Genomic DNA, 17,226 nt, shown 5'->3' on the forward strand with positions numbered 1-17,226 from the left:
CCTCATTGATAGCCAAGGCCGACCAGGAAAAACCGTATTACGGAAACCTGTGCCCGAATCAATGCTCGAGTCTATCTCAGGATAATGAACGTCGAACTCCGTCATTTTAAAAAACAGTTTTCGAAAATCAAGATTTTTGTTATAATGTACAAACAGATAAATATCATCATTTAGAAAAAATGCAGTTTACACGGTCAATACGACGGCTAGAAGTGAAGCTACCACAGAAAAAAACCTTATATATGACCACAACTCAGTCCTCTGATTGGCTAAAATTTCTTCGGCCTACCGAAAATTGAGTATTCCCATATCGAGAATACAACATTTTCCCGCTATACTGATCGAAACGCGGGAAAATATTAGTATTCTCTATACTACAGACGACAGACACACAAATGACACCCTTTTCTGCCATTGACAGCACACCAACAATACCTTCTTCGTACACATGGCAGTAAAAGAAATAAAACTCAAACACAAATACAAATTTGCCGACAGCCCGTCGTACGTGATAGAAAACCAAAGAAAGGGGTAATCTATAGGCCTAATACCTTAGATATCTTCAAACGTTTTTCAGTGGAATCTACTATGTAACCGTCTTTACTAGAGTCAGACTTCCATCTACCGTGCTTCTTTAAGCATCTGTCACTAACATCGGCGTTTGCCGCCATTGTTGCCCCACCGGATCTGAACGAATGGAGACCTATGTTTCCATCTGGACAAATTGTTCGAATTCTCTTAAGAATAGACTCTCTAGCCGCCGTGTAACTTAGCTTTTTATCCTTAGTAATAAGCTTGCATGTATTACGAGATCTATAAATAGGCCGAAACAAATAAAAATTTTGCTGGCAAGAATCACTGAAACCTGCTAACCTAGTGTACCTTAGAAACATTGTGCAAGGACAAGCAGATGAATTACCCTTGGAAATCAAGACTTCAGAACTTTGCCTATATTGGTCTGTTTTGCTTTTTTCGATACACAAAATTAAATGAGATTCATGTACTTTTACATCACAAAAGCGTAACGAACTGACCTCATCATATCTAAGAAATCCTGAAAAACTCAAAATCATCATTGCCAAATCCCTTACAACAAGTAAATCTAAAGAATTTTTAAACATATCACAAAGTTCGATTAAAGTTTCCGGAGTAATTGGATCTTTCTTCTCTGTCTTTTTTGGTGCTACTCTTTTAGATGCTTCAAGAATTGATGTTACAAAAGTGTTTGATGTAGGATCGCTTAGACCATTTATCTCATGTGCCCATTTTATACCATACACTGCGTTCGAAATAGGGTGACAAGTAGAATTATTGTTCAATAAATGTGTTAAATACAGTGCAACATGAACTGGCTGAGCTGGCAAAGATTTGTGTCCTTGTAAAGTAATGAAACGTTCCCATCGTTTGTAAGAATTAAAATATGATTTAACAGTATTGTCACTTTTAGAGTTTATCAACAGTTCACACATCTTCGGATAAAGCTCGTACATATAACTGCCAACTTCTATACCACTGTCATGGACGGCCTCCTTCACTGTGTTGTTTAATGCAATCCCTGTTGAAATAAATAACGTCATAAGTATATTGAAAACTAAAATTCTATTCTTAATGCTATCAATCTAAATTTGAAACACTGTTGTCCAAATACTCCGCACTGCCCTCTGCCTCTTTTAGTCAGATTTTCCCCTTGAAAAAACTTTCTGTCAACTATGAAATCCTTAAAATTTCCAAATCGATCCACCAACATAGGCCAAAATGGTGCCGATGTCCATTCCGGGATGACTAAAGTGCCATTGCATTTTTCTATTCTAATCTTATTAATAACCTTTGGAATCAAACTTGGTGGTGGAACTATCCAATTATTTTGTCCACCCCATACTACTGTAAACGAGTCTATCCCAGCAGTCCCGGGACACCAAAACTTTGAGTTAAAATGTTTGCACTTGGCATTGTAATCATGTGCGAACCTATCTATGTCATGTGGACCCCAAACGTGATCAAGATACAGAAAAATATCATCTCGTATTTCCCAGTCATCACAATCTGTTACCCTACTTAAAGTGTCTGCATACTGGTTTGATTCTCTTGGTAACCAAACCAAACTCAACTTAATTGCATTCTCTCTGCAAAATTCATCAACGAACAAAGCGTTCTTATGCAAAACCATTTTCCTACTACCAATATTAAGTATATGTGTGATATTCAGATTATCTGTGAAAACTCTGATAATCTTACCAGAGAGGATATTGACAAAATTTATCAATAATCTTTTTACAGCGTCGAGCTCTCTGCAGGTCGAACTTTCGGCCTGTTCCGCCATTGACCAACTACCAAACATTTCCAAAGGTTCGTCCTCTGAACCAGTGGTAACAAAAACACCGAAACCTGTACCAGATGCATCACTGAACACATAATAATCTTGTGGTACATTATAAGTCAACTGACTTAACCGAGATCCTATCTCGTTAAAGTTTTCAACTTTATGTTCCCAAAAAATGCACTCCTCGAATGCGTCCGTACTAACTAGTACTTTGGCGTTCCAACTTGCCCTTTGCAATATACATTGGTACAAATACCTTGTTCTTAAACGTGCCTGATCTCCTAATACAGGCTGCATTGATATGATCTGTCCTACAATACTTGCAATAAATTTCACCCGGAAAAGCCTAATTCCGTAGTGAAATTGTAACCTGAAAACTTCCAAAATTCTTAAAAGCTTCTCTATTCTTTTTTCGGTAATTCTTATAACCCCTCCTATCATATCCCAATGAAAACCCAACCAGTCAAGACCTTGAATAGGAACCCAATTGCACTTCTCTGATGCAAGAACAAACCCAAATTGTTCCAAATCGGAATGGATTTTTTCACTCGCTAACATAGCCTCTTTCATGTTTTTTCCCCACCGAGGCCATCGTCTAGATACATGACAATTTTTAGACCCGTACTTCTCCAATATTTTATAACTTCCCTGACTACCTTTGTGAAAATATACCCACTGGTTGACAACCCAAAAGGCAAAACATTATACACATAATATTCATGCTCCCATTTAAAACCTAAATATGTAGTATCTGTTTCAAAAATGCTTATATGATGATATGCGCTTTTTAAATCGTAAGAAAATACAAAATCTCCTTGATCATATAACTGTCTAGCAGTTTTTGCATCTTCATATTTGTGTTTAAATTTAACTACATATGGATTGATATGTCTTGCATCTAGTACTAATCTGAGTTTTGAACCTCTATTATGAGCTACAGTTAAAGGATTAACTACATATGGCTTACGAGACACTTTAGTAATACATCCTTTTTCTAGCAATTTTTCAATCTCGCTCTGAACAAATTCAGGATTGTCTCTTGCTGATTTGTTATTTTGTAATTCAACCATGCATGGAATTGTGCTGAAAGGAATTTTATACCCGTTTGCTATAATATCTAATACAAAATCCGTGGATTGGTAACGTATTCTTCTACCACGCGCCAACCCGCGTCTGAAGAATCTGCAAGTTTGATGAGCTTTTGTCGATTTTTTATCAAGTCCATACCTTCTGAAATTTTTCTTTTTGCACTGTTGATATTGGACTGCGTCAAGTTGTCGGTCTCAAATTCTGCATGCACTTCTCTGATTTTGGCGTACACTTTCTGGTTGTGTTTGTGTTGTTCTTCGTTCCCCCTCTTTCGGAATTTATAACTGTCGGTCAGTGATTCGTCCATCCTAGCTATTTGCGTGTCCGACAGCACTTTCTGGTTGTCCTGTATCCTTCTTTGGAACCCTTCTAAACGTGAATCTAGTAACGTCGTCATACTGTTCAACATCTGTTCCTGTGTGGATTGAACGGCATTCTGTACTTCTGTCTGGATAACTTGCTGTAATTCGGCGTCCATTAGTTTACACGGTCAATACGACGGCTAGAAGTGAAGCTACCACAGAAAAAAGCCTTATATATGACCACAACTCAGTCCTCTGATTGGCTAAAATTTCTTCGGCCTACCGAAAATTGAGTATTCCCATATCGAGAATACAACATTTTCCCGCTATACTGATCGAAACGCGGGAAAATATTATTGTATATCACAGTACTCTGATCATAGCTTCTTTTTTATATAGACAATGAAAATAATGATAAAAAAGGGGGTTGAGAGCAAGTACTAAAGAAACAAAGTTAGTCGACGAAAACAAATAAAGCCATGATAAAAACGGAGAGTGACGAAAACTAAAATTATTTGTACTTCATAATACTTAATATTGACCAGCACAATACTCATCAAACATCGGAATTGTCAGTTAATACATAAACATAATGCGAAGATGTAGTATGATAGTCATTGACACAGTGGGTATGGTTGTCCTGCGAGAGAACGTACTGTGCTGGTGATTTGGTCCTGACGGGTGCTGGTGGGTCCTGATTCTGTGCTGGTGGGTTTGTTTACATTGTATCAGAACGGCAATAAAACGACTGTTTTGTTGCTTAATTTTTCTCTGATGCGTCATAAGTACCATGCAAAGTATATTACAACAATATTATATTGCAAAAGTCGTGCAAATTCGTTAAACGGAATTGTCCTGACGCGGTGCTGGTGATAAGAAAAACGGTCCTGGTTCTGTGCTCCTATGTCCTGGTTCTGTGCCTTTATGTTTTAGTTAAAAGTGGCATATATTCAAGATCATTGATGCTGTACTGTTATTTACTAATTAACTGTTGCCTGGTTTCTTGAAATTGACATTGTTGTGAATCCGTGTTCTGTTATTATGCAAGAAAAAATACCCCTCTTTTTTTTTTTTTTTTTAATTAACTCTAATCTTATTTATTGGCCTGTTAATGGAACCCTTCTTGCCCCCTTTTAAGATAAGAAAATGTGTTTACGATTTTCGGGAATACGATCATTTTGCAATATCACCAAAATACGTTGTAATTTATACAATACTTATATAAAGTAGATGATCTGGTATGTTTGTTGTCAATGAACAAATTTCCATAAGAAACCAAAGGAAGTATGTGTTAATAACCATACCTCATCGTAATACCTTCAACAATTACCCATTAAATAAAAATGTAAAAGGTTTTGCATACAAATGGAGAGCAAAAATATAGAACAAAGGACTTTCTGATCGTTTGAATCATATGTCTTTAGCAGCTTAAAACACATTTTTTGTGAACAATTGAGTGCTGACTATAAGAATGAAAATAGTATTGCGGGTTTGTTTGTTTGGGTTTTATTTGGGGGATGGGGATAAGTAAGAGCGAGGTTACAGTGAAAGTTTTAAGCTTGGAATAGTTTCCCATAAGATGAAAAAGTTTGTATTTTAAAAGAAAAATGTATCTTATAGCTGTTAAGAATCACTTGCTGTATCTGTAAGATTTTTTCAACATAACTTTTTTGTCTGAATGGTTATCAGTTTTTTTTCTTCAAAAGTTCGATAGAACACTAAAAAATCACTATTTTATGAAAGGACAGTTTTCAGGACAGTAACAATCAACGTAAACACGCCTGGAAAGTAAAATGCGTACTCGGCTGTCTGTAATCGACCATTTTTAGACACCCTCCTAAAAACAAACCGGGGTGGGGGTTCAGAGATGCAAATTAAGTACTTAGATCAATATTTTATCTTTTCGGGTATGGTTTATGACCCCTTCTGTGGCATGTCAATTACGAAATGTGCAAACTGCAAAAGTATCAAAACAGCTGCAGACAATGAATAATACAGACATAATTTTGTATATATGTCAAGGGGAAACTTCTTGCAAAGCATTATTATTTATTAAATATATAGGAAGATGTGGTGTGAGTGCCAATGAGACAACTCTCCATCCAAATAACAATTTAAAAAGTAAACCATTATAGGTTAAAGTACGGCCTTCAACTCGGAGCCTTGGCTCACACCGAACAACAAGCTATAAAGGGCCCCATGCACAAATTACTAGTGTAACTAGTAGAAAAAGAGAATTTGGTGAAAATAAAATCACTATTTTTGTAGAAAATTCACAGACCTTTGTACAGCATGGGATCAACGCCAGGGTACATTATCCTTAAAAGTCTATTTAAAAGTATTTGAAACTAACGTTTGCTTTGTTAATTGTGTATTTCAAAATTCCCCAAGGGTTACTGGGAAATAGAAATATAGTCACTTAGACTTCTCCCGACCGGCAGTAAAACTCTTGCCGAAGTGGGGCGTCCGTTTGGCTATGCGGGATTTATCAAGTTCACAGTCGCGTCCGGTCAGAATGGGGACGCTAAATCCGATGTCTCGTGTAAAGAGAGTGCCACACTCTTTGCACGTTAAGAACCCTTGCACCAACTCTTTGAGAGAGCCGTGGTGTAGTGGTAGTGCATCGGACTACTAACACAAAGGTTCCTGGTTCGATTCCCGTGCGGGATGAAAATTTCAGGAACTCGATTTTCGGCTCTCCCTTGACACCATTTGCGAGTATGGTCTTAAAGAAAGGATGATAGTCCGTCGGAAGTGGACGATAAATGGCTGACCTGTGTTAAGAGAGAGGGCCATATCTCTTGCACGTTAAAGACACCCTTGTAGATTTCGAAAAAGAGTAGGCTAATGCCGCTACAAGGCAGTACTCGCACTCGCAAAGTGGAAAGGGATTAATGTAAGTTGCAAAACTTGTTTCCCAATCCACTATAAATAAATATGTTTAAACTAAAATAAAACTCTTTGAGGGGTCCGTAGGTGGCCTGCTGCAATGCAAACTTTCTGTTCCTATCCAATGCATAAAATTGAGAATGGAAATACGGAATGTGTCAAAGAGACAACAACCCGACCAAATAAAAAAACAACAGCAGAAGGTCACCAACAGGTCTTCAATGTAGCGAGAAATTCCCGCACCCGGAGGCGTCCTTCAGCTGGCCTCTAAACAAATATATACTAGTCCAGTGATAATGAACGCCATACTAATTTCCAAATTGTACACAAGAAACTAAAATTAAAATAATACAAGGCTAACAAAGGCCAGAGGCTCATGACTTGGGACAGGCGCAAAAATGCGGCGGGGTTAAACATGTTTGTGAGATCTCAACCCTCCCCATACCTCTAACCAATGTAGAAAAGTAAACGCATAACAATACGCACATTAAAATTCAGTTCAAGAGAAGTCCGAGTCTGATGTCAGAAGATGTAACCAAAGAAAATAAACTTAATGACAATAATACATAAATAACAACAGACTACTAGCAGTTAAATGACATGTCAGCTCTAAACTTCAATTAAACTGACTGAAAACATCCTCATTTTCCAGTGGCAGTCCAAAATTCCACGACCATTGGCCTCTTGTATGACAAGACCTACCTATTGTATTTATTGTGAACCTGTTCTTGTCCTGAATATGCATGAAATATTTGCCACTGGTCGTTAAGCAACCAACAATCAATCAATCAATAGCTTCATACTACCAATTGAGTTTAAAACAAGTATATAAGTTTAAAAAAGAAATTCTCAGATTTAACACCTACATTTAACTTTAAAAAGTCATAACAGTTTAAAACAATACAAATCTACACACACACAAACTAGCTTAATTTCAAATGGTTATCAACCTGAAACGTTATCAGATCATATATAAGCTCACCTTTGTCGAGGGGTCGTGTGAGGTTCATGTATTGTCTTGGCGTCCGCAATTACAAAAAGATCATTTGAAATCGGCTTTAATACCAAAAGTTCAAGCAATTAGGGCAAAAATTTCCGAGTAAAAAAAATCAAAATGTCTATCTACCTTGCACATTTCAGAACATTCAGATCAGATAACGAAACTGGGTCCAGCAACATTTATAAGCAATTTAAGATTTTGACCCTCACAGTGACCATTCACTTTCCATTCATGATCATTAAATTGAACTGTAAAACATTTCTTGGTACCTTCTTAATTCCTTTATAAGTCTTATGTAAACATAATTATGACAATAACTGTTGTGAGGACAAGATTCACTGCACACTTTTAAAGTTCTGGTTCATCAAACATTAAAATGTGAACTTAAGTTTTGAGACTTTTTTAATCGACACGATTGAGATTTTTGTATATGAGAACATGGTTTATCTATTAGTTGAAAATGCGGCTTTGAACTAGCTTTCAGTACCTGCGAGCATTCGTCGTTCAATAATGTGTGTCTTTGTGTTATTATTTAATGTGATACATTTTTGTGTTGGTACACCACTGTAACCGGCAATGAAGGAGGAAATGAGGAGGCTTGGTTAGGTGGAAGTGGGACGGGGTATGCGGAGCGCTCACAAACATGTCTATGCGGCATGGGCTTTGATCATTGTTGAAGCATCAATGTGAGGGGCATTTAATATCTTAATAAAACTATTCTTATTTTAGATACTATATATTGTTCTCTGATATTGGACGAAAGATGTTGCCCTTTTATGTAATTATGTTAAACAAGTTACGATCATTTGAAAACACATATTAAACAGCCAAATGGATGCACAAGAGCTAAAATAGGAGTCATAGATCCTATTGACAACAATTATCTGCCCAATTTTATTGATTTTGTAACATTTGATTCAAATATGACCAACCTCTTATCCAAAATCACCAGCACCGTATCAGGACCCACCAGCACAATGACAGGACCCACCAGCACAGTATCAGGACATGAGTAAATTGAGAAAATGCTAAATTTTAATAAATTGCAATGTTTTTTTAATAAATACTTTTGTCGTGTGGATTGCGGTATAGAAAGCGGACTCTATGAGCATTTTTGTTTTATTTTTTCAGTTCGAGATTTTCTGAAAATGAGCATTTTTGTGTTATGCTTACTGAAACAGTTTAGAGCGTCAACTTTTCAATGTTTTTTTAATAAATACTTTTGTCGTGTGGATTGCGGTATAGAAAGCGGACTCTATGAGCATTTTTGTTTTATTTTTTCAGTTCGAGATTTTCTGAAAATGAGCATTTTTGTGTTATGCTTACTGAAACAGTTTAGAGCGTCAACTTTTCAATGGTTTATATATGAACCCATAAGAAACAAAATTGAAAAATCTCAACTGTTTTCTTCCATTTTTTATGAGTGAAAACCTCAAAAATCATGATTTTCGTCTTTGTTTACATTTTTTCATTGATCACCAGCACCCGTCAGGACCGAATCACCAGCACAGTACGTTCTCTCGCAGGACAACCATACCCACCGTGATTGAGACAGGTCTCCACAAAATTAAAGTGAAGGGTAGTTAACACCTACATGCAACCGTGTAGCCTTCAACAACGAAAAAACACATACTGTATAGTCGGCTATAGGTTTTACCCATATAGTCCAGTCAATCTAGCATAAATTTGACCTTAACCTGAAAGTAATTGCTACAGAAGATATTTAAGTTTTGATCTTTAGCATTATACCCCAAATATACACAGAAAAAAGTCCCATAAAATCTTACTTGGGGAAGACTAAACAAATTGTGACTTAAAATTTCTGTGGAGATTTGCATTGCAAAGGGAGATAACTCTTGCAAAAAGGGCAGAAATATCAATAAAAATTGATACAAAATTTTAACTTTGCCGCTTCTATTCATCAGAAAGTATTGATTCTTGATTTTTTTTGCAGTATTTAGAGTATAACAAACATCTCTAAAGGTGTTTTCATATCTTTTATCAAGCTATAATATAAATTTCGTAATTCATTAGTTGACCATTTATTGATTTTTTCAACATGTCAAGGTAAAGAATCTCAAATATAAAAAAAATTAATTAAGCATGTATTCTTCTTTATGTGGTTTAAAGTTTCTTTAGACAAGTAAGATGCTGCAAAATATACTATACAGATAAAAACAATACCAAATTTTCACATTATTTTTCAAAATGCTCACAAAGCTTCAAGTTTGCAATTTCTTTAATGAAAAAAGCACAAAAAAAAATAAAACTACCCATAACACGTCGGATTTGTACATTTTATAAGCAGAAGATTATATAATTTAGTCAAACAATAACTTGAAACCCCATCAAAGTATCATACTTTAAATAAATTTCAAGAAAATCAACCACAAACTGTCCCAAAAAGATCAAATTTTTGCGGAGTTATCTCCCCTTCCAATGTTGATTTCCATAGGAAATTAAAATTGCTGATTTTAAGTTTTCCTCAAGGTAGATTTTATGGGACTTTTTTCTGTGTATACTAAAGGCATAATGCTTTAGATTAGAACTAAAACATTTTCTGTTGCAATTAATTTGAGGTTAAATCATCTGAGTTCGACTGGACTAATATTCATGAAAGTATTATATTACATAAATGTGATTGTTGTTTGAATATACCCGTCTTGTTAATTTCTCTCTTTTTTTGTTGTTGTGTTTCTAGTTACGCAACGAATTGGATTTATGGTTGGATTGAAAAGAGATTTAGTCAATAGACCGCACGGATCCGTTGTCAAATATGATAATGTTATTACAAATGATGGTAATTGGATATAGGAAGATGTGGTGTGAGTGCCAATGAGACAACTCTCCATCCAAATAACAATTTAAAAATTAAACCATTATAGGTTAAAGTACGGCCTTCAACACGGAGCCTTGGCTCACACCGAACAACAAGCTATAAAGGGCCCCAAAATTACTAGTGTAAAACCATTCAAACGGGAAAACCAACGGTCTAATCTATATAAACAAAACGAGAAACGAGAAACACGTATATATTACATAAACAAACGACAACTACTGTACATCAGATTCCTGACTTAGGACAGGTGCAAACATTTGCTGCGGGATTAAACGTTTTAATGGGCCCAAACCTTCTCCCTTTTTCTGAAACAATAGCTATAATCCATCAACCGGAATATTCACAGCATCAGCTGGGGGACTCTACTTTTTCGCCTGGACAACTACGACTAAAGCAAACAAAAACTTCTACACATTTTTGACTATGAATGGAAATATGATCGCAAGGAACCTTGCAGGAGAGGATACTGTCAATGTATCAGGAAGCCAAACTGTGGTTTTACGTTTGAAGAAACATGACAAAGTTAACATACTAGTTCAAAAAGGTTTCGACGGACGGTATATGTATGGGGGTGGATGGTCAACCTTTTCAGGTTTTATGATTTGAATTTATTTATATATAGTCACTGTGCATTTATCGCAAAAATAAAATTTAATCATACATGTGCATCTGATACTACTGTTGTTTTCTAACTGCCCAACACACTGTCATTTATCATAACAGGTTGAATAATATGAAAGAGTATGTTGTGTTATGATAATGAAGTTGTTCATATCATTATCTTAGTCAAAGGATGATTGTGTCGTTTTACTTCAGCATGCAATATTTGTCTGTAAAATTGATTTATCACTTACGTTGTCAAAAAAGAAGTGCATTCTAGACGGAAATTCAAGAAACGTGTTGCTGCGCTACAATCTCACATTCACTTTACTACGACGTCACTTTGACCATCACGTTCTTACCGCTGCCCAACACGCTTCCACTACGACTATTTCCCGTTTATATCACGCTGTTCAAGACCATAGTACGATTATAGCAAGCCCGTGCCATCCTTATTACGATGGAATTCAAACTCTCGTTATTCGAATGATCATGACAATATGTAATTTGCAAAAGATCGACTAAGTAGCCAGTAAAGAGTTTTTGCGAAATAAAATTATAAAATTTCAAATGAAAAAGTATGTCAGTATATAGACGTGTCTATATGTAATTGAAAAAAATTGGTTTCATCTTACTTAGCATTCCTGTACACGGACAATATCAAAGCTTTATTTGACAAAAGAATAATATTTACCCCAACTTCAATAACGAGATAGAGAAATATAAGACTTAAAAGTCTTACTCATGTAACAAATTACCTAATGTTAATGCCATTTCAAAGACAACTCTGGAATGATTTTATATAACCTTTATGTACGTTCAGGATATATGAACGAACTAGTCATTAAACTAGCTGAGGAAAGATGTTCTTACATTTTGTCTCATAACGAACGTATCAGTTTACGTTACTATCAGAAGCATGTTTTGTAATGAATTCAATACAAAATATATCACTTTGACATTCTTTACTCAAAAGTTGAAACAACGCCATGGCTAAATACGTAAAACGAGGAAAAGACAAAAAAGTTAAATAAAAACAGCAAAGAACAAAAAAGTCTAAGCAAGACAACATCCTCATAATAATAAAAAGAATATGTGGTATGATTGCTAATGAGACAACTCTTCACAAGTAAGCAACTGACACTGGATTAATCACTATAGGTCGCCGTACGGCCTTCAACAATGAGCAAATCCTATACCGCATATTCAGCTATAACGGCCCAGAATTGTCAATGTAAAACTATTTAAACGAGAAAACTAACGGCCTTGTTTTGAACAAAAAATGAAAGAACAAAATATGTATCACATAAACAAACGATAACCACTGAATTACAGGCTCCTGACGTGGGACGGACACATACATAGAGAATGAGGCGGGGTTAAACATGAATCTTAACCCTCTCCATAACTGCGGACAGTGGTATAACAGTACAACATAAGAACAAACGATAACCACTGAGTTTTGGGCTCCTGGCTTGGGACAGGCACATGCATACAGAATGAGGCGGGGTTAAACATGTCAGCGTTATCTTAACCTTCTCCATAACTGGGGACAGTGGTGTAACAATACAACCAACATAAGAACGAACTATAAAAATCTGTTAAAACGACTTAACTCATCAGATGGATACAAATACAACATGTACGCGGCCAGGTACTTGTATATCCAAAAACAAAAAGACACTAAGCACATATATGAGAGTACTCGCAGTTATTAACAGCTAGTTCAAAGTCACAAAAAATCATGCATCTTAGACGTAAATATCACGTACACATCCAACATCCAATGGATTAAGTGTAAAAGTGTCATAAACAGTCAGAGAAAAACATGACCTTGTGCAATGTCAAAATACAAGTATCGACAGATTGTAGATCCATCATCCCCCCCCCCCCCCAAAAAAAAAACAACAAAAAAAAACAGGCGAGGTCGCAGTTGACACAGAAGATTTAGAAGGTCGTGTTTCTCTAGTACAAATTCAGTGTGTTTTGCTGTTAAAGAAAATTACAATTTTTTTTAAACAAGCAACAACTTCTATCAACTAATCAATAAAAAGAAACGACAAACTTTAGAATATCGTATCAACTACAAAATGTAACTAGAAGATGTTTTTATACCGTAATCAGGCGTTGGTGGAGTGTTGATCTAGAGACATTGACGTTGCACAATTGGAAATATGAGTAAAAAATTAACACAGAACGCCTAATTCATTAAATTAAACACGGTAAGCAAACGTATATTCTTTGCAGTTACAAAATCAGATAATAGAAACTAGCTGTTTTCAACTTTTGTCTTGATGACGTATATAATTTGCACCGTTCAACTAAATTCTTCAGATACAGGTTTGAATAAGGGCGTAACTTGTGATGATCACAAAAATAAATTTTAAAACGAAATTGTTAATAGTAATTTGAACATGAAATACGTTATTTCAATATAAATAAATTTGGTGTTTTTACTCTCTTTTGATTGGTTAAAATTATTAGTTTTATTTTCAATGTTGTTAAATTTAATGGCGACACGCACACTCAATTCAATGTGAAGAGTCAGAAATTAGTTCTATGGTTCAATAAATTCAAAATAGATAATGGCCATTCATTAAAACAAATGATTATTTCTGAACATCATACCTTACCATTGTCTAAGCGTACATGTTTCAGTGATGCTTGACAAACTTGATTGACAAATTGATATTTACTATGAAAACAAAAGGATTTCAGGTTCTTGATAAGGACAAGGACAAAACTAGCTGCTTTATGCAAACATATTAAAAGACACCAGAAATTAGCTCCGTGAATGACTGTCACCATACGTCAAGTAGTCATAAATGAAAGATTAGAGGGAATAACAGTTATCTGTTCAAATATTCCTTATTTTCGATTTTAACGTGGGAGTTGCATGACATTCAAACACGACAATCACTGAGAATGTTCGATAACAATTCTTTGAAAATTACTATCTGTCAAATCTCGATATCAGAACATGTATGCATATACAAAAACGATTCAAACGGGTGGTTTTGACATGAAAAACGAATTTCACATAATGACAGGCATCAGCTTTTATATCGTAATGAAAGTCTGACTTTATGTGAATTTTATGAAATGTAACAGTTCACCGACAATTTCATAGATTATTATGAAAATTAAATTGCATCTGGAGAACAATAAACCGCATACGAATATCGATGAAAATATTGTATTCGACTGATCTTTTTGAGACTTGAATATTCTTAAACCTTATAAAACAATTGGCAACGAATAGCCCTCATGTAAATAACGCAAAAGAAATTTCATCCATTTTCTCTTTGAATTCTTTTTCGAAATCGTGTTCTACGATTTTTTGAAGATCAAGTGTAATAGTAAAAAAGCGCCGGCATTATTAAAGTAAGCATAACATTGTGACTGAATTGTGCATCTGTAAACGTTTTCTGTAATTGCATAACATGAGAAAATAGATTCAAATCAATGTGTTCAATAGATACCAGGACTAAATTTTGTATATACGCCAGACGCGCGTTTCGTCTACAAAAGACTCACCAGTGACGCTCGAATCCAAAAAAGTAATTAAAATGGCCAAATAACGTACGAAGTTGAAATGCATTGAGGACCAATATTCCTAAAAGTTTTGCCAAATACAGCTAAGGTAATCTATGCCTGAGGTAGAAAAGCCTCAGTATTTCAAATATTCAAAATTATGTTTTTTTCGAATTTTAAGTGGATCCAGTACATAATATGCAATTTGCTTTACCTACGAAAGTATAAAAGTTATTTATATATTTTGGCGATTTTTTTTTAACGATTCATATATGCAGTGTTGTACGGACTTCCCTTTTTTGAATTCATCATGGAATATATTTTATTCTTTATACCTTTTAAAAAAATCGGTGATATCGTCGAATTACTTTTCTGTAACTTTAAAGTCATTTATCAATCAACTCGACCAAATCAAGAAAAGGATGTTCTTCAAAAACGTATATTTTTTCAATGCAAAACGACATATTGTACGATTCGCTCGTGTATGTAACAATGTTTTAGATTTTAACGAGAGAAATTTATGTATTACTGAAAAATTATTACACCAGGGTTTTCGATATCACAAACTAGTCAAAACATTTACTAAATTTTATCATCGGTATAAAGACATCATTCGTAAATATAGCTCAACATGCAGACTTTTTATACGTTCAGGTATTTCACATCCAATTTTTTATGGAAATATTCTTTATAAAGCACAAAGGTGTCAGTATTCACCTCATAAACTTACAAAACCTTTGAATAGACTTATTAAGAAGGGATATAATTACGATACTGTTGTCAAGTCATTAAAGATTGCATATTTTGGCGTTAATATTGAGTCACTGATAAGGTCTTTGCGTCGGAACTAAACACATTTATTCTAAAAACAGTTGTTGGCATGACACGGGTTATGTTCTTCTCATATATGATATGATGGTATGATACTAAACCCCTTACGGGAAGGATTGTGCCTGATGTTCATATGATGAAATCATAATCTTTCAGTCAGGTTAATTGAAGTCTGGAGCTGGCATGTCAGTTAACTGCTAGTAGTCTGTTGTTATTTATGTATTGTTGTCATTTTGTTTATTTTCTTTGGTTACATCTTCTGACATCAGACTCGGACTTCTGTTGAACTGAATTTTAATGTGCGTATTGTTATGCTTTTACTTTTCTACACTGGTTAGAGGTATAGGGGGAGGGTTGAGATCTCACAAACATGTTTAACCCCGCCGCATTTTTGCGCCTGTCCCAAGTCAGGAGCCTCTGGCCTTTGTTAGTCTTGTATTATTTAAATTTTAGTTTCTTGTGTACAATTTGGAAATTAGTATGGCGTTCATTATCACTGAACTAGTATATATTTGTTTAGGGGCCAGCTGAAGGACGCCTCCGGGTGCGGGAATTTCTCGCTACATTGAAGACCTGTTGGTGACCTTCTGCTGTTGTGTTTGTTTTTTTTGTTTTTTTTGTCGGGTTGTTGTCTCTTTGACACATTCCCCATTTCCATTCTCAATTTTATATTATTCTCTCTATTGAACTGTTAGTTCTGAATACTTACATTTGATAACATAAAACTTCAATATCTAACATTTTGCGACGATCCGAGTTGCTACACAGTGCAATATACAAAAACAAAATACTAGTCAGTGTAAAATAATTTCAAAAGGTAGTGTTTTATTAGACAAGTAGCATTACTTTTAGTTTATTTAGCGCATGTGGAATTTTCAAATTACCTAATCAGGGATAACAATGATCTTCCTCTTAAATATAGTAGTGACGCAAGAAAATGTAACATTAGTGTAAATTGTGTAATTAATAAATATATAATTCCATTTTAACAGATATATTCTGTTGAGACTTTTTGATCACTTATAATCAAATATAAAGAGAGGATACAAAGGAACGCCAATAACACAGCCCAACGTTACAAATACCCAGAAATAAGTGTATTTGAGAACTTATTAAATGTAGTTTTATCTGTTTTTTACAAGTTTGCCTTCTTCCAAAATGCCAAATGTAAAGCTGAAACACACCATACCAATTGAAAACAACAGTCATATTCCTGACTTGGTAGAAACGTTTTTATGAGTAGAAAACAGTGTGAAAAAACCCAAATTGTTAGCTATATAATAATACTTTATTCCGAAAGCAATACAGCTTATAGGACACATATACACAATTTTACACCAATACAAGAATTTCACAAGAGTTATATAGTATATATAAATATAAGGTGTGCATGAAAGAACATATAATACATAATACATAATACATAATACATAATACAAAATACGAGCGGAGAATGATATGATACTTAAATAAAGTGAGAACAAAAATATTATTTACTGCAATTAAATTCTAAGTTTTTCAGCAGATTTTAGAAATATGCCTAAGTTATTCAATTCTTTAATATTTCTGACAGATAACAACTGGATAAGTTTAAATGTAGAAGGATTTCTCCAATAATACTTTTTTGTATACTTTTCTCGAATCTGACTATATTTTTTTACATTCAAGTATAAAATGGTATTCATCTTCAATAGAGCTAATATTACAATTTGTACATAGGCTATTATTTTTATCAACATTATAATATCTACCTGTTTCTATACTTAATATATGAGCTGATATACGATATTTACAAATGTATGGTTTGTATATATAATTTACA

General features: G+C 34.6%; 2 protein-coding genes across 2 annotated transcripts; both read right to left on the reverse strand.

The window, feature by feature from the left end:
- Positions 1 to 241: 241 nt before the first annotated feature.
- On the reverse strand, positions 242 to 1,577 carry LOC134716752 (integrase/recombinase xerD homolog). The gene has a single exon (XM_063579758.1). The coding sequence runs from the start codon at positions 1,575 to 1,577 to the stop codon at positions 537 to 539; it is 1,041 nt and encodes a 346-aa protein (XP_063435828.1). The 3' UTR covers positions 242 to 536.
- A 14-nt stretch (positions 1,578 to 1,591) lies between these two features.
- On the reverse strand, positions 1,592 to 2,890 carry LOC134716753 (uncharacterized). The gene has a single exon (XM_063579759.1). It carries the CDS (start codon positions 2,888 to 2,890, stop codon positions 1,592 to 1,594), a length of 1,299 nt encoding a protein of 432 aa, XP_063435829.1.
- Positions 2,891 to 17,226: the final 14,336 nt, after the last annotated feature.

This window comes from Mytilus trossulus, chromosome 4, assembly GCF_036588685.1.
Source record: "Mytilus trossulus isolate FHL-02 chromosome 4, PNRI_Mtr1.1.1.hap1, whole genome shotgun sequence".
NCBI classification, from domain to species: domain Eukaryota; kingdom Metazoa; phylum Mollusca; class Bivalvia; order Mytilida; family Mytilidae; genus Mytilus; species Mytilus trossulus.

Bases quoted from the DNA above. Each gene is read 5' to 3' on its own strand.
- LOC134716752 (XM_063579758.1), bottom strand. From the start codon at position 1,577: ATGACGTTATTTATTTCAACAGGGATTGCATTAAACAACACAGTGAAG.
- LOC134716753 (XM_063579759.1), bottom strand. From the start codon at position 2,890: ATGAAAGAGGCTATGTTAGCGAGTGAAAAAATCCATTCCGATTTGGAA.